Below are 18,118 nucleotides of genomic sequence, written 5' to 3'. Positions count from 1 at the left end.
ATAATAATATAATATAATCCTCCTCCTCCTCCTCATCATCCAAACCAGTTATATATATATATATATATATGTTCGACTCGACTAGTACTCATTGAATGGGACTCATTACGTTAGTTTTAACCATTTCTTGTTTAATTTTAGACGCTCAACTTTCATATTTGGACGATAAAACTTATTACATGCATTTCAAATTCACGAGGCCTAACTATAACATGATGAAATAAGTATCATATAACATACAATAATATAGGTTAATTCATTATCTAAGACTAGAGGTACTTTCAAGTGTGTTTAAAGTACTGTATATATATATTTTAAGCAGAAATAATATATACCTTTGGAGAGGAGACAAAAGAACAAGAGTACACAAAGAAACTTGATGGAGGCAACCATTTTTGTGTATTTTTTCTTTTCTATTTCAATGTGAAAATTAAAATGTTAATACTTTTTTTTTTTATGGCTAATAAATTTTGGTATGCAGTCATATTTATAGGGAACCTTTTGAAGGGACAATAAATTTTTAAATGCACATAAAATTAGAAAAAAAAAATTAATAATTACTATTTAATATCTTACTATTGGAGGATGGGTGGAAAAATCATTTGAATATAAACAAAATTGTAAAGTATTTGAATGTATATATATATATATATGTTTACATATTTGCACTTTCTTTGTTAGGACTTGGGAGATAAATTAAGCGTTGTATTATTAGTCACATAAGATCTTTTTCTTTTTCTAGAAATAAATAAAATATTTCTATATAAGGAGACTATCATTTGAATTGACTTTTTAAGAGTTTGGAAAAGTTTAATTTATAATTGCAAAAAGAATTGTTCATAACAATATCATTTTAAACTTTGGGATATAGCAAAAGCCAACCCATCGAAAACTAAAAAATTGAAAAAGTTTAAAATAACCTCATAAAATGTTGAACTATAACATGGATAATGCCAACCTAATGAAATAATCAAAAGTCTTGACGAAATAATCAAAAGTCTTGATTGTTGTTAGATATTCCATTATTACATTTAGAATGTTGATTGATCTTAAATGTAGTGCTCATACACTTTTGTTAAAGTATTTATTGATTGATGTCGTAAACATTCACCTTAGAATATCATATTTATAAAAATTGAATGCAAATATACATTTTACTTTAAATTAGTTAAGTTATTAAAGTTTTGATTCTCCCATTCCAATCAAAATCTATAATAAGTCATTCCATTTCATGAGCAAATTAGCCCTTGGAGTTTGGGGAAACCAAATTTTCCATGACTAATGAGTACATCTAATTGTTAATTTCTTTCTATACAGACAAAATCCTACATGAATTCAACAAGGGGAAGGCCTACACAAAAAGTTGAAGTGGTTTCCACAGCCTACACCATTATCCACAATGTAAAATGTACACACGAAGTATTTTTCTTTCCACAAAAACAAGAACCTTATCCAACTAACATATGATTGATTTTACACTTTTTATTGCAAAGCACCATTGCAATATATCTTGCTCTCCTCCATGGCCAATCTTTGTTGTAATCCCCTTTGATGGCTAAGAAACTCCACGAACAATTCCTTCATGTGCTTTGCAGTCAAATACTCGTTTGTTCCTACTTTCACAACCTTCAGCTCACAAGACGCCCTCCCATCTTTTTCATTACCAAATTTATTCTGTAACCAATCAAGATCAATAGCAACAACCATCACATCAAAAGTAAAATACCAGGTTAGATTCCTACATTACTTCCTAAGCTATATTGTTTCTATCATCACTGTTCAATAACGACTCTAGATCGTCTTCCATCATTTTCTTGTGGGACTAATTATATTGCCATGCTAGAGAGTGAGTCTGGAAAGACTAAAACACTTATATCTGTTTCAAAATCATTCAGAAAATGCTTTTAATCAATTGAAATCAAACTTAACCGTGCGAAAATTGCATTTAGAAGTGTTAAATTAAACATTGTATTAATTTGGAGTGATTTTAAACCTGACACGTGTAATTTTTAACAATTTTAAAATCACTCTAAAACATGAACGGATTACATGGAACTATTTAGAAGAAACTTGAAGGCATCATTTATACTAAGAATTCAGAACATGATACACACTGTTTAATTAATTAAATATTGGACATCTCTTTCATTTTTCCAAAAATAACTTCAAACGCAACTACGAGAGATAATAGAGCCACTCCTGTTACTACAAAAACGTCAAAAGAGTAAATAAGAACTCACTTCAGAGTCTAGAACCATAGCCCCGGCCGCCAATGTCCCAAAAGTTTCGTGCCTTGCTATTTTTCCAGTTACTACCAAGGGCCTGCAGAAAATGAGTGGAAACTCACAACCTATAAAATGGAAAAAAATCTCGACAGTCAAGGATTTATAGAAGCTACGAATTGAATTGTAATCAAGTTCCAACTTTATCATTACACTATAAAATTTTCTTGTTTGTTAACTGGGACCAGGTAAGATATTTCCTTAGAAAGAGTTAAATGATTAAATCCAGAGAGAGAGGTGTACATTTAGTAGAAAGGTTTGATGATTTATAATATATCTGAACAAAAGTTTACCTTCCTTGGGAGGATAAAATGACATGATCTGGACTGTCCAAAAAATCATACAATCTCTTTAGGTTCTTTCTGCAATTCATTACAACAGCTCCCCTTGCATATAACTCAAATGTTAAGCTTGGGAAGATGTATACTCGAGGTAAGATCAAAGTTTCTTCATATAAGAATTTGGCAAGTTTTAGGGGAGCCAATCCCTTATCTAGGTTCTCAAGTAAAATCATGTACTGATACTTCATTCCACCAATATCAGTATCTTGCTCGATTACCTCACGCTTTCTGGAACTGAGAGACAGTTGGTCTATGGGAGGGAAAAATAAGTCCAATTAAAAAACAAAACAGGGATTAAGAATTGTTAAATGGTGCTTGGTGCTTGGTGCATGATTATTGATTAAGATACCACAATTTCAATTGGAGAAATAATATTTGCCTCAAAGATCTCTTTATCCACACTTAATGAGATAACTGAGAGATTGGGTTCATTCCTTAAATAACAAATTCTACCTTCCCATGGCTCTACGTCCCCAGAAGAACGCTTGGCACGTCGTGTTTCCTAGAAATGGAGAGAGCCATCAAATACTGATAAAAACAAAATGAAATGATGTATGAAATGGAGCCCTCTGATGCAAATGGAAGTTGGAACGTAAGAACCTATTGCTCTAGACATAGTACTCACCTGGTCCATGCGTTCAAAAAAGGAAAGCCGGTGCTTTAATTTTAGGCTGCAGTCATCCTTCTGACAAGCACCACCGCCATTATGGGTGGGAAAGTGATCTTCAGAACAGATATTACCTCTATTCATTCTGGTTTCGATTTTCTCCCTAACTTTTCTGAAGAAGGTCGCTAACACTGTGTCATTAATTTTATCAAATTGAATTTGACACATGTTAGCAATACTGGCAATTGTCAAATTCCCAGAGTTTGGACCACGCTGCCATAAAAGGATAAAGTTGCATAAGCATTCTTCTTCTCCATTTGCATAAGAGTGTTCAAGATAATCCACCTACCAATGCACGAGTCATGGAGAAAATGAAAATGCCAAGTCTTCTAATTGAATTGATACTATATGAAAATTTGAATTAAGCATTCTTCAAAAATCCAATATATTATTGCTCATCAACTATATGCGCTGGGATTGACAATTAAGACATACATAATGACTTCATGAATAATGCCCAAAAATAAAATACAAGTCCGTAGTACATTTCATTTGTTATTTCATCGTAACATCCTATGTCCACAAGCAAGCCTAAAACGTGCAATAAAATGAGACCTCAACTCATGTCAAAATAACACTACTTGGATTAGAGTATACACTTCAAAGAACAGGTAGATTTTTTTTTATTAATAGAAATAAAAAGAGGTACAACATGAAGACTTCTCAAGTGAACAACTTAGTACTACTACTGCCCAAGCATACTTAACCATGGAGTTATGACAGGATCTAATTTATTTGTTGAAAATGCAACTGAAGTTCCATATTGACTCAATAAGGAGGAAGATCATAAGTATATAAGTGAGACAATAATCTCCAATGATACGAGTACTTTTGGATGAAACCAAAAACAAAGTCACAATGTTTATGGTCAAAGTGGGCAATATCGTACCAATGTGGTCTGAGGAGATATTTAGAGGGCCGAGTGGTATTGGAGTCATGCCCCTAACTAAAAGATGCAGTCATGTCAGTAGAATACTTGAATGCCAAATAAAAAAGTGGTGAGCCTTGAAAGATGTAGCCATGGTGAAAATTTGTGGTCAAGCTCTATCGAATTGGCGGTGTGCTCTAGAGAAAAGAAGTTTCCCCATATACGAGTTAGATGAACAGTTAACAATTTGAGAGAAAACTGAATGGTACTTTGTTTAAGGAGAGGATTGTTGGGGACGCATGCAAAGTCTCATATTACTTAGATAAGGAGAAGATCATGGGTATATAAATAAAAATAACTATATCCAATGACCTGAGATCTTTTGGGTTAAACCAAAAACAAAATCAGGAGGGTCATACTCCGGAGTGGATAATACCATATCAACGTGAAGATATGAGGAGGGCTATTGTCTTGCTCATATGAACAACTCATAGATAGATGTCACAGATTGCATATAAATATGGTCCAGTTAATTGAGCTAATAAAAAATCACTTTAATCCTTGAATTTTGAAACAACTCAGAACTTAATAAAAAGAAATGAAGTTTTATAAAATTTTAAGAATTAAAATGCACAAAAGAGTTAGAATAAAATATTGAAGTTTCAAATTCATATATAGAATCAAGGAAAAACAATATTTTAATCCATATTCCAAAATAATTTCAGAAAGTTCATTTTAAGATCAGTAAAACGGCATTATAACTGTAAACCATGCATGCTCTGAAACAATACTTCCAAAACTCAGACTACCCCTGTGGCATATGGAACAGTCTTAGACCATCTATGATCCTTAAAATAATACACAAAAAAAAGAAAAAGAAAAAAAACGAATAGATAAATAAACAACGACTCCACCACTGGAGAGACTATCTTCAGTGTGAGAACGAAAATCACAACAACAAGTTTCTAAACAGAGGTCCTGCTCGAAAAAGTTAAAGTAACTCAGAGACTAAAATTTCAAACAAAAGGAATCAGAGATGAACTCAGAATCAAACAATAGAAGAAGTATAAAGCAAAGGAACGAACCCCTTCCACAAGAGCGTCGTAGAAGCGAACATCATCGGCTCGAGAGGAGTATGAAGCGCAAACGGGCATTCCAGGGTGGACGTTAGGGCATTCATAATCCTGCAACTGTCTGGACATAGGCCGAAACCTAGCTTCGAAGACGCTCAACTCCGATAAGCTCTGGAAATGATCGGCGTCGAAGACATTGTCATGTTCCTCAGAGAACTCGCAATAACTGACCCTAAGAACCTTGCCTTGGAGTTTCACGGTCGCATTGTACCACGCGTCATCGTCGCTCAGAAACTCCAAGTCGCCGGAGGAGGCGTCTCCGGCGGAGAACATCACCGGAGAAACTGTGTCAAAGTTAGAGAGGAAGTTTCCAGGAAAATTGCCGAATAGAGGAGGAGAGGATCTTTGGAATTGTTTTTTTAAATACAGCAAAATACAAACTTTTAGGGAGGGAAAGAGTTAGGGGGAAAAGGATTATAATAATCCTAGTGTTATGATAATCCTAGTGTTATGATAATATGTGTTTGGGGGAAAGAATATAAAAAGTAGTATTATAATAGTATGTGTTTGGGGGAGAGATTATGATACTAGTGTTATAGTAATATGTGTTTGGGGGAAGAATTATGATTATAGTAATTTAAAAAATAATAATAGAATTTAGATTGGGTTATTTAGGTAGGGTAATGTAGGGTTGTAAGAAAGTAAAAATAGGATAAGATAGGGTTATTTAGGGATTAGAATTATTTATCATATTCCTTGGGCCAAACACGGTTTGGCCCAATTTCCTAATCCTTTTCCCTCTAAAACCCCACCCCAAACATGCCATTAAGATTAACGCTTCGATTTAAAAATAGTGGTGATTAACTCTGAATAATTTGGTAAAAATATATTATAATTATCGTAAATATAATGATATATTATAATAGTAGATATCCATAGACTACGTAGGTTACAATTTTCATATAACTCTCTCAATTCAATTTCATATTGTAACATTCATTCTATTGAATTTCATAATGTAACATATACCATAATATGTCCTATAAATAGAGGAATGTGGTGTCTTTGTAAGACAAAGTTCAATTGTTATTCTTATTTAGTTTTTTTGTTCTTTATTTCATAACACGTTTATTAGTAAGACACTCTACAATTTTATCATTTACAAAAGGTAGGTTATAATATTAGTTTATTTTTTTGTGATTTTGTTTTTGTTAATATTACATGAAATAATCCATGTATACATCATGCATAGTTTAAATGTTTGAGAATGGAATATTTTAGACCTATTGCATGTTGTAATTTTACATATTATGCTTACATGGTTATCGTTTGTTAAAAAAAAAATTATTTTTAGTTCATGATAAGATTATGGTTTAGTTTATCTTAATTTCTTTATGATTTATGTGATTGTTTATGTTTCGTTCTTATTTCAATTATTTTAAGATCTATGTATAGTTTATGGGTTCTTTATGATTTGTGTTTATAATTTAGTTGTTTACTATCTATTAGTATAAGTTTTGTAATTATTTTTATGATCTAAATGCTTTTATCAATTTACCTAATTATGTTGTTTTAACATATTATGTATAAGTATGTTGTAAAATTAACATTTTTTGTGTGTATTGTTGTTAATTTTTCATAATATGTATATGTAATTTTTATTTGTAATTTTAATTATTGTACATTAACATGTATGCTTTGAATTATTATATATGGGTTTCATTGATTTTTGTATCATGTGCATAATATAATATTTATCTAAGTTGTCTTATAATGCATGTTTGACATGTTTGTTAATTTTATAATATAAAGTTAGTTTCTTTGTTCTTTGTTATAGTTTACCATGTCAAGTCTTACCAAATTAGAATTTCTAGCTCTTGATATCAATGGTGATAATTATTTATCATGGGTGCTTGATGCTGAAATTCATTTGGATGTCATGAATCTTGGAGAAACGATTAAAGAACGAAACACGACTCCAAGTCAAGAAAATGCGAAAGCCATGATTTTTCTTCGACATCATCTTCATAAGGGACTAAAGATTGAATATATTACGATAAAAGATCCCTATGAACTATAGCAAAGTTTAAAATAAAGGTATGATCATAAAAAAAAAAGTGTGATTCTTCCTAAAGTTCGATATGATTTGATACACTTAAGGTTGCAAGATTTTAAATCAGTAAGTGATTATAATTCCGCATTATTTAAAATTTGTTCAAAATTATTGTTATGCGGAGAAAAAATTACTAATGAAATATGTTAGAGAAAACCTTTTCAACATTTCAGTTTCGAATATGCTGCTGCAGCAGCAATATCGAGAAAGAGGTTTTAAAAAGTATTCTGAACTCATATCATATTTTCTTGCGGCTGAACAAAATAATGAGTTATTAATGAAAAACCATGAATCTCGACCAATGAAGCAACATCATTCCAATGTTATATTTTTAAATAATATTAATGGTCGAGGTCGAGGTCGTGGTCGTGACCATGGTACGGGAAGAAGTAATTATACTTTACGTGATAATAATCATTTAGATTTCAGAAAAACCACAAATAATGATCATAGAAGGAAGGCTCCACAAAATAAGAAAATTAAAAGTGGGGAAAATCAATGCTTCCGTTATGGTATGAATGGTCATTGGACTCGTACTTGTCATACATCCAAACACTTAGTTGACCTCTATCAAGCCTCACTGAAGGAAAATGGAAGAATGTGGAAGTAAACTTTGTCTATCAAGATATGTATTTGACCCTTCCAACATGACTCATTTGGATGTGACAGACTTCTTTGAGTCTCCTGAAGAGAAAAATGATGTTAATGAAGGAGTAGCAAATACTTCCTTTAATTATGATAATGTCCAAAACTAATATTTGCATTATGTTTTATCTATTTAACATTTACCAGTTTATTTATATTATTTACATTTCAATGTTAGTTTTTTTTTTTAATGAAGAGTTACGGTTCGATAACTAGATGTAAAAATGGATATCTTTCGGCCTCGAGAAGATAATGAAGAATTACTTGGTCCTGAAGTACCGTAACTTAGTGCAATAGGTGCACTAATGTATCTTGAAATGCGACGACTCAAAGAAGCTGGTGCACAACATTGGAATGCGACGACTCAGAGAACTCAAATGATGTATCTATAAGGGAGAGTAGAAATATTGCCCTCAAGGAATAGGAATATTGCACTCTTTTTTCCTTGACTATGATTTTTCTCATTGGGTTTTTCTAACAAGGTTTTTAATGAGGCAGTTATCAAATGTATAAAAATGATGTACTCTTTTTCCTTCACTAGGATTTTTTCCCCATCGGGTTTTTACTAGTAAGGTTTTAACGAGGCATTTATTTTTATATAATATGGATAAAGGGGAGTATTGTGAATATAATGATATATTATAAATGTAGATATCCATAATCTACATAGGTTACAATTTTCATATAACTCTCTCATTCAATTCCATATTGTAATATTCATTCAATAAGTAACATATACCATGATATGTCCTATAAATAGAAGAGTGTGGTACCCTTGTAAGACACACCACAATTGAGTTCAATTGTCTTATCTTGTCCTTCTCGTCTCTATTCTTCTTTTGTGTTATTGCAATACTCTTTTTTAGTTTTTGGTTCTTTATTTCATAACAATAATATTATTTTCTTATGCGTTGCACTCTCGCCACTTTATTTCTCTTCCCTTTTAAAATTTTTCAGTTTTCTTTCCCTCCACTTCCATGAGTTATGAATTTGAAACTTCAATATTATTTTCTTATGCATCGCATGTTTCCCAAACATTAGAATTATCATAATCCTTTCCTATTTAACATAACATTTGGGCCAAACAAGGTTCGGTCTAAATTCTTTTTCCTTCTACTCATAAACACACCCTTACTGCTATGATAATATTTGTTTAGATGAATGTTTATAATTGATAGTGTTATGATAGTATGCGTTTGGTGAAAGGATTATATATGATAGGTAATGTTATGATAATATACATTTGGGAGAAGGATTATAATAATATTGTTATGATTTTTTTTAATGTATATCCAATAAACAAATTTAATATATTTATTTTAATAAATCACATGAGAAAGTAATTTCAGCTATAAAAAATCATATTTTTTTTTTAAAAAATCTAAGTTTTCTTGTGATTAAAAAAATCAATCTTCACTCAATAATTTTCTATTTTCTATTTTTTACTACAATTTTTTATAGTATTTATTAAACTTAATAATAATTTTACTTAAATCAGTTTACTATAGTTCGATTCTTAGATTTTCACATTTTCTTTTTTCTTCGGATTTTTTATTCTTACTTTCCACTTTTGACCTATTTCTCTTTTAATAAATTGCACCTTGACATTTTTATTTTATAAATTGCAATATATATCACTGATTATTATACAAATATTATAAAAATGATGTGATTTATCACAGCTCCAATTTTGTAGAATTCGTAAACTTACTTTGAAATATAATAGTTTGAGATCCTTGGAATGTCAATTAGGTTTTATGTAACTAAATAGTAAATTTAAAGTAATTATTACACTAAAAGAAGCCTAATTATATTTCAAATAGTGATGAATTTAACTAGACATCAAATGTCTACCCAAGAGTCGAGTTTATTAAAGATTGTGTAACGACGACCCAAGCAATAATAGCTCGGATGGGTAAAGGTGGAATTGAAAGTCAGAGTGGCCCAAAAATGGGAAGTCATGCCAACTTCAGTTACAAAGTAGTTGACCTATATGATATTCGAGTCATGGACGAAGAAAGGTATGTTGAAAACTTGAACTATTTTCCATTTCCATTTCTATCAATTGAGTCATATCCAAACTTGATTTTAACGTGAGCGTTAGAGTGAATTTGGTTTAACAATATACTGATATGTTAGTCTTACTTATTTTTACAAGATTTTGACTACTCTCCTTGAAAGAATATAAATTTAATTTATCGTTGGTGATATCAACGAATTGTATAATAGTCAAGTCCATTGAGAAATGGATGAGCTAAAATAGGAGGTCGAGTGTTAAAGCTTTTGCATGGTAAATAAGAATTGTCACAAAGTGTAAATAGTTTGTTTACTTTATAACCCTCGAAAAGAAAAAAAAAAACTTTATATATATTATTTATTTAGAAAAACCAAACACAAAATTCTTTTTGCCTTTTAAAATTAATGTCTTCCGGGTCTCATGGACCAACAAGTCAAAAGGCATTACACTATTAGGTCAAATATTTTCCCAATATATCGGTTAATTAGAAAAATCCACATCTAATCTTAAAATCGATAATTCTACTCCTTGTTGAATTATGCTCATTTTACTCAAAAATAAAAAAAAAAAATTGAAATGGAAACTTAGAGAATTTACCAAATTAAAGAACATAACTGACACTATGGTAACAAACACAATTCTTATCGAAATTAAGGAAAATTTAGTTTTTTAGTTCATGTAGTTTTCGAAACATATGTTTTTAACTGTATGCTTTTGAAAATAAGTTTAAAATATCCGAACTTGGGACTAAAATGAGTGTTTAAACGACAAATTACGTATATATGATTCCATTATAATATCAAATATACATTATTTTAATTATTTTTTCTATTTTTTTAGTATAAATGAGATAGAAAATTTAAACAATGAACTTCTTAATAAAAAAAGGTACACTCGTGGTCGTAGTTGAATTTAATTATAAGTTATATTGTTAGAAAATTATTTTCCTACTTTTATCCAAAACCTAACTATGGTATAAATATATGATTTAAAGTGCAAAAGATATACACTGAATTAAGTACTGAACAAATATAAAAAAGAGTAGATGACTAAAGAAATTAATTGAAATAAAATTGTTCATATATATATATATATGATTTAAAGAGCAAAATACAAACTTTGTTCCATTATTGGTAAATTAAATTAGGGTTTAAACTAATTCAGAATAAGATTAAGAACAGGCAACTTGAGAGAAGAGAGGCTTGAAAGAGAAGGCATTATCCCAAGCATAAGTGAAGGAGATTGGTGATGAGTTAAAGATTGGTTGACCATTGTTAACCAAACACACTGACCCAGCAACCATTAATATGGATTCATCAACCTTTTCAACTGTGTTAAATCCATTGCAATCAAACTTCACACTGTATTGAGAACAAACACATTTGTTTCTGATTGTTGCTCTCCATTCTTGCTTCCCATTCACTTCTTTTCCAGTTGTGCTTTGACTTATTACTATGTCATTTATCGAGCATTGGCAATTGATCCCTATAAAAAAGTAAAATAAAATTAGTTATTAAGAAAAGAAGGTGATATTATTCGGTTGAACATATAAACTCTCGTGATTTTGTTTCAAATGAACCCGTAAATGATGTCATCACACAAAATCTTGATGGTAAGGGGTTAAAGAATATATATATATATATATATATATATATATTACCTTTGGAGAGGAGACAAAAGAAGAAGATCAGTACACAAAAGTAGTTGATGGAAGCAACCATTATTCTTAATTTGTGAATTTCTTTGTCAATGTGAAAAAAGTTGTTTTGTTGATGAATTAAGTGTGGAAATGTATTCGTATTTATAAGGACCCTTTGAATCGATTCTATTTAATGAGCAATATCTGAAAACAATAATTGGTATTTAATGTCTTTCCATATCAACGAAAATTTGAAGTAATTTCTTTCTTTCACCTTCCTTGTTTTCCTCTTCGTAAGAACGTTATATTGCATTATTATAGTTTAAAAGATTCTTTTTTCTTTAAAAGAAAATTAGTGTAAAGATAAAAAAATATTTGAATAGAATGAAACCATTCTCAAAATAAATAAATAAATATAGCAAACATATATCGTATGGTGTTTACATAACTTAAATTAAGGTTGAATATGATAGATAAAAAACAAATCAAACGGAAGGTGGTCAGTCGGAGATAAATTCAGTTTGTGTTTGGTTTAAAAAATTCTAAGCTGACAACATTTTTAAAAAATTTCAAAGATTTTTAAATTGATACTGACCAATAGTTAATTTGTGTTATTTTGGTGTAAAAACCGACTCTGATTGACCGATGCTTACACCTAACTTAAATTGGTGTAAATATAGTTAATTCGAAACATTTTGCCTACTCAATTCTTTTAACTTCGAAATGTTTCAAAGACATTTCAATTATATTTTCAAACATTTGGGTATGCTTCAATGGGGTTACTTTTTCTACTAAAATCATATATATTTATTGTCAACTGGTTTAATGTTTAAGGTACACATCCTCAATCAAGAAGTTTAAATGACATAAAAAAATTGATTTAAGCTTGCACAATGTGATAGCCACACTAGACAAACGAATGAGCATTTCATGATTCATGCCTATATTTCATTAGTGGTTAATAATATATAATTATTACTGAATGGAAGCCAAAATTCAAATTGCTCTCAAAATTCATCGATTTGTCCCCTTTGGTTATATATGGATTAATGACATTAATGGTAGTACTTATGGCAAGTTTATGATTATATCATGACCCAATAATTCATATATCCATGGTATTAAATGTACCATTAATTTGTTATTATGAGTCTTTTTGTAGCTGGCTGATGATTTTGTGCCTTAAAAATAAAAATAATCAAGGTAATGTGTTTACCATATTTAGTTTCCTATATTTATTTCAAGAAAATGGTAAAGATATCATTCAATTTTAAAGATCATTAGTGTTTTTTTTTTCTTTCTTTTCCCTTTGAAGAATTCAAGATGTGAAGGTCATTTATTCTTACAAAACAAAAGTGTTGTTCTTGCACAAGATATCATTCAAGTTGAAGAAGCCTGATGTTCTTGAAGTGCAAGAGGGAGGGATGGTCTCCAAGTTGTCCCATTAGGGCCATCCATTAGAGCAATTCCAACAGCAGCTAGATCAGTCCTGATTGAATCAGATTTTTCATACTCCTTGTTCTTTCTTGCTGCATTCCTTTCTTCTATTTTCTGTAATACTTGATCGTTCGTCATCTTTGCGCGCTTTAAAGCCTTTTCCTTCAACTGTTGTAGAGCCTGTGCCAGCAAAGTTGTTAAGTCAGTTTGTTTCCAAATAAACATACCAAAGCCAGCTACAGTGGCATGACAGAGTACTGAGTGAGAAAGCAAGAAGGTTCTATTCTATTAAGTTACTGGCTGACTTGTCCAAACCAAATTTCAAAATTTTCTACATTGTTATCAGTTTCTGAAGGGTGAGCTATACTTCTTACCCCAAGGTTGAGGAAGTAAAGCATTTATTTATGTATTGAAGTCCTATATAGATTGTTCCATGATTTTATTATAGTAACATCAGCCCATTTCTACCTCAGAGTAACTAGCAGGCATGAGTCCTAAGATGGACAACACATTTCCAATTATCTTCTCCAAAGCTGCAAGGGATTCCATTCGAAATTCCTGCTTCTTTCCCTGTATGGATTTGAATTACACGTGTTACAAAGAATGAAAGCAGCATCAAGTTAACAAAATATGGGAGTGGGGTGTGTGTGTTCATTTTTACATTCAGTTTCAGTCTTAAACTAGACAAGCTCCATAATTTATCTTCTAGATGAATTAAATAAATATGAGAACCTCCTTGGTAGATGACAACGATCTTACCACAACTTTAATCAATAGATAGTACTGAATGAAACACAAGTTCACTGATGCAGCTAACCAACCATTATCTATATCAGAATAAATCGAGCTACTCTTTTGTGCAATACCTTACGAGTATGTAATAAATCATTAATAATTTTCAAAGGATCTGACAACGCTGCCAAAACCACAGGAGTGTGAATATCATCGGACATTGAAGTCAGAAAAACATTGTAGAATTTGTTGATTTCTTCCATCAAACTTGGGGCAATGGAACCCTTAAAACTTGATTCATCTTGCTGGCTAATGACAGTTCTACAGTCATCAAGAGTCTGCAGCCATTCAAATTTAGTGAAATTAAATGATAATAATCTCTAAGATAAAGACATTTGATCATCTTATATATGATACAGGAACAATCAGGTGGGTAGGTTGAAGAGATTATAGATATATTATTTATAGTAGTGGCAGTTGTATTGTATTTATTGAAACAGCGTGATGTTATCATGTGTACTGTCTACCCCTATTCTTGGAAGTGTCTACTTAGTCATGATAGTAGTTGCAATGGCTGTATAAATATGATTTCTCGTTATATCGAGTATAGTTCAATTGACATACAAGTGTGTCACACTAAGTCTATAGTTCAAATCTCTCAACCCCAGTTGTACTTGAAAGAAAAGAAAATTATGATTTCTCATTTTGAAAATTGTATGTTGTAGTACCTGGTAGATGTAAAAAATGCGATCTGAAGCACTTTCAAGCAGTAAATCAGAGTAGTTGATTGGAGAACGATAATGTGTCCCCAACAAGAAAAGCCTCAAAGCAAGTGGATGGTAAAGATCGATCACCTGGCAATTTATAGTTATCATATTGACAACTGATTCTTGTAATAAAATGAAACAACAAAAATAAAATCCTGCAAAGAAATTCTTTAAGGTTCATTGTTCAAAATGAAGAAAAACTTAAAAGAAAAAGGAAATGGGGAAGTCTAAATGAAATTTTTTTAAACCCTACCTGCCGAATGGTGAAAAAGTTCCCAAGAGATTTAGACATTTTCTCCGAGTCAATTGTCACAAAACCATTATGTACCCAGTAGCTTACATTACTTGTTCTGCAAGCGGCACAGCTCTGGGCTATTTCATTTTCATGGTGGGGAAACACAAGATCCATCCCTCCACCATGTATATCAAAAGAATACCCCAGATAAGACGCACTCATGGCACTACACTCTATATGCCAACCAGGCCTTCCAGGACCCCATGGACTTTCCCAAAATGGTTCCCCCTCCTTTGCAGACTGCATAATACCACAAGACTTTCAACAATAATACAAAAACAGGTCACGCATGTGAAAGATAAGCAAGGCTCTATCACACAATTTTGAAGAGCTGTCATGCTGTGTTTATCTTTATTGATTACACTGATACGGCAGCTCAACTATACTTAAAATAAAGCTCAAACTTTTTGATAGAGTTGTTTATATCTTGTTATTCATCTTCAATTTAAAAAAAAAATTCTATCCAACCCTTTCGTTTAGAGAATCTCGTGATTTGATGCTATGCAGGGAACACTTAACAATAATACAAGCATATCAGATTGACCTTCCACAAAGCAAAATCAGCAGGGTTTTTCTTCCTGGAGTCCACAGAAACCCGCTCTCCAGCTCGATTATCCTCTAATTTTCGACCAGACAATTGCCCATAATCTGGAAACTTGTCCACATTAAAGTATACGTCACCATCAACACAATAGGCATACCCATTATCAAGAATCTGTCAAGACACAAGAGAAACACTTAATAGCTTGTCATGCACATCTGCCTCCTCGCCTAGAATCCAGTGTAATACAAGAAGAGTGACACATAGAGCATAAAAGAATTCAACAAGTGAACAATGTATACTTTTTGAAATAAAAGATGGTTTCAAGGCTAGTTAAAAAACCAGGATAATACAATTGCAATAACTTCTATCAAATGATGACCACAAATCAAGTAAAAATTTACCTGCTTTATCATGTCAATAATCTGGGGCATATGGTCCGAAACTTGGGGTTCAACTGAAGGAGGCAAACAATGAAGATACACCATATCCCTGCGGAATTCTTCACAGTAACGTCTACTTAAATTTAGTGGATCTTCCCCCAACTCATTTGCTCTAGCAATTATCTACAGAATTTGAAAAGTGCAGACTCAGGATCCTGTCAGAGCATTATGAAAAAAGTTGGTAACAAGATAGAAAAAACATTATAATTTCAAGCATTAAACAAGTGCAAAAGGTTCCAGTTGGCTACATAGAACAAAAGAGAACGGGAATCTATCTCCTAAGCATATATGATTTAACAACTAGGAAGGTAGAATGAATTTGAGTTATATTTGACAGGAAAACAGCGTTGAATTTGAGTTATATTTCAAAACACTTAACCAGTGGAGAGGACGTTGGAAATGGGGAAACAGAAAATCAGGACTTCTTTACTCGAAAAATTGAAAGGGGTTCAGGGTTGGATCTCCATACAAAAAATCACATTTATGAAAGCAGTCTTGATAAATCCACCCTCTCATTATCTCTTGGTATTAGTCCGTTCCAAGATCACTGATATGTAGGACAAGCCTTCTCGGTATATTCCTTAGGAAGAAGTTGATTTGGACAGGGATACACCTTGTTAAATAGGACTAGCAGCGGTGGCCTTGGTATACTCCAAGCAAAGAAATTTAGCCTTCTTTACTAAAGGATGATGGAATGCTTTAATGACTAATTTCTTATGAAACTAGGAGCCGTACCATACCAACATTGAAATCAACCAAAAAAAGTAAAGCAATCGCTTAATGCATTTACATTCACTAGCACAACATTATTAAGCTTCATTAAAAAAATCAACCAAAGAAAGTAACCTATATGTTCTTCCGGAAAATTAAACTTCATTAAGCACTAAAATTTAGCAACCAATTGCAGTATTCAATCACCCTATCCAAAGTGATACCCCTTTTGAGAAAAGAAAATGAAAGCCATTCACTAAAGCAGATATACAAATCATAGAATCAAGCAAAAAGTAACTGAAAGGGGAAAAATTCAATCAATTTTCGTTCTCGATCCTCTTGTTATTATCAATCTATCCCCTCTAAAGGAAGAGGCAATGTATGTACAAGGGAGGCAACAATCTAGCAAGGACAAATGCAGTTTGTTACATAAATGCCACCACTTTAGCAAATTCACTTACTTTATCATCCACATCGGTGAAATTGCGAACATAAAGAACTTCGTATCCCAAATGCCTCAAATACCTGGTTATATAAACACGAATGTATCATCAAATGTATTATAAATACGAATACCTTTAAATGGGGGTCAAAAAAATAAGGCAAAACTTAGAAAGAGCAAATACCTATAGAGAACATCGAATGTAACATAAACACGAGCATGGCCGATATGGCTGAGATCATAGGCAGTAACACCGCATACATACATTCCCACTTTGCCTTCGACCTTAGGCTTGAACACCTCCTTCTTCCTACTCATTGTGTTGTGTAGCCACAGTTCCGAGGAAGTACTCTCGTGCCTAACGGCGTTTATTTTTTTGAGATTCGGCGCACTGACCGGGAGCTGAGATGAGGTCGGAGAAGAAGTGAAACAAGCGAAAGTTGTAGCGGAATTGAAGAATGAGAAATGGGAATTGCGAAGAGTTCTGCGGAGAATGACCTGAGAGACTGAAATGGGGGTGAATCTAGTGAACGTTAATGGATTGTAGAACTTAAGGAGGGAAGCCATTGTTAGTCTGTTCTTCCTCTGACCCCTTTCCCCTTCTTCTTGGTTATGGCGTTAGTTAGATACATTATCCGCGATTCTTAACTCGAACTTTACTTCTTCTTTTTTTTTTGCTTTTGTTACTTTCTAATTTGTCAAAAAAAAGTTTATATATATAGAAAAATTATCAAAAATAAATAAATAAAATAAAATTGATAAAATATTTATATTTTCAACTTAAAAAATTTTAAAAAATGCCATGAAGTTTTTGAAAGCAGTAAATAGCAATAACATTTTTTTTTAAATTGAAAATATAATAAAATTTGTCAAAATTTATCGATAAAAAATAAATATAATTAATAAATCATGTCACAAATATTGATCTATCACTAATATATCCTAATATATCATAAAATTCTATAAAAAGTCTATCATCGATACATTTTATTATATTTGTAATTTTTCAAAAATATCGTATACTTAATTATTAAAAAAGCATGGTGATGATCTTTTGTGTCCAATAATTTTAAAACTTTTGAAGGTCTAGAGGTAGTTTAACATC

The 18,118-nt window shown here is 31.6% G+C and overlaps 2 protein-coding genes across 4 annotated transcripts; both read right to left on the bottom strand.

Annotated features, from left to right (window-relative positions):
• Window positions 1-1,196: 1,196 nt before the first annotated feature.
• Window positions 1,197-5,650, bottom strand: LOC103503848 (uncharacterized). The gene is made up of 6 exons (XM_008468219.3): window positions 5,244-5,650; window positions 3,249-3,575; window positions 3,077-3,125; window positions 2,576-2,873; window positions 2,241-2,322; window positions 1,197-1,674 (listed from the first exon to the last, which is right to left on the bottom strand). The coding sequence occupies exons 1-6, from the start codon at window positions 5,562-5,564 to the stop codon at window positions 1,483-1,485; spliced, it is 1,269 nt and encodes a 422-aa protein (XP_008466441.2). The 5' UTR covers window positions 5,565-5,650; the 3' UTR covers window positions 1,197-1,482.
• A 7,229-nt stretch (window positions 5,651-12,879) lies between these two features.
• On the bottom strand, window positions 12,880-17,689 carry LOC103503847 (cysteine--tRNA ligase, chloroplastic/mitochondrial). Of its 3 annotated transcripts, XM_051083674.1 has the most exons (10): window positions 17,512-17,689; window positions 17,198-17,415; window positions 17,033-17,096; window positions 15,822-15,983; window positions 15,421-15,591; window positions 14,835-15,116; window positions 14,543-14,668; window positions 13,949-14,152; window positions 13,551-13,652; window positions 12,880-13,262 (listed from the first exon to the last, which is right to left on the bottom strand). In XM_051083674.1, the coding sequence occupies exons 1-10, from the start codon at window positions 17,578-17,580 to the stop codon at window positions 13,026-13,028; spliced, it is 1,635 nt and encodes a 544-aa protein (XP_050939631.1). In that variant the 5' UTR covers window positions 17,581-17,689; the 3' UTR covers window positions 12,880-13,025. The 3 variants fall into 3 exon arrangements, with proteins under 3 accessions (XP_050939631.1, XP_008466439.2, XP_008466440.2); XM_008468217.3 differs by having other exon boundaries at window positions 17,198-17,689; XM_008468218.3 differs by lacking the exon at window positions 17,512-17,689 and having other exon boundaries at window positions 15,822-16,015; window positions 17,198-17,283.
• Window positions 17,690-18,118: the final 429 nt, after the last annotated feature.

The sequence above is a fragment of the Cucumis melo genome, chromosome 4 (genome assembly GCF_025177605.1).
Source record: "Cucumis melo cultivar AY chromosome 4, USDA_Cmelo_AY_1.0, whole genome shotgun sequence".
Taxonomy (NCBI): Eukaryota; Viridiplantae; Streptophyta; class Magnoliopsida; order Cucurbitales; family Cucurbitaceae; genus Cucumis; species Cucumis melo.
Note: the sequence above shows the minus strand (reverse complement) of the source record. Positions and strands in the feature narration are given on the sequence as shown.

Bases quoted from the DNA above. Each gene is read 5' to 3' on its own strand.
- LOC103503847 (XM_008468217.3), bottom strand. From the start codon at position 17,580: ATGGCTTCCCTCCTTAAGTTCTACAATCCATTAACGTTCACTAGATTC. The intron at 14,153-14,542 runs GTACTACAACAT...GAATGGCTGCAG, and splicing joins GCATTTTTTACATCTACCAG to ACTCTTGATGACTGTAGAAC. The intron at 13,263-13,550 runs GTAGAAATGGGC...TTGCTGGCACAG, and splicing joins TGCCTGCTAGTTACTCTGAG to GCTCTACAACAGTTGAAGGA.
- LOC103503848 (XM_008468219.3), bottom strand. From the start codon at position 5,564: ATGTTCTCCGCCGGAGACGCCTCCTCCGGCGACTTGGAGTTTCTGAGC. The intron at 3,576-5,243 runs GTTCGTTCCTTT...GTGCATTGGTAG, and splicing joins ACGACGCTCTTGTGGAAGGG to GTGGATTATCTTGAACACTC. The intron at 2,323-2,575 runs GTAAACTTTTGT...CATTTTCTGCAG, and splicing joins ATTTTATCCTCCCAAGGAAG to GCCCTTGGTAGTAACTGGAA.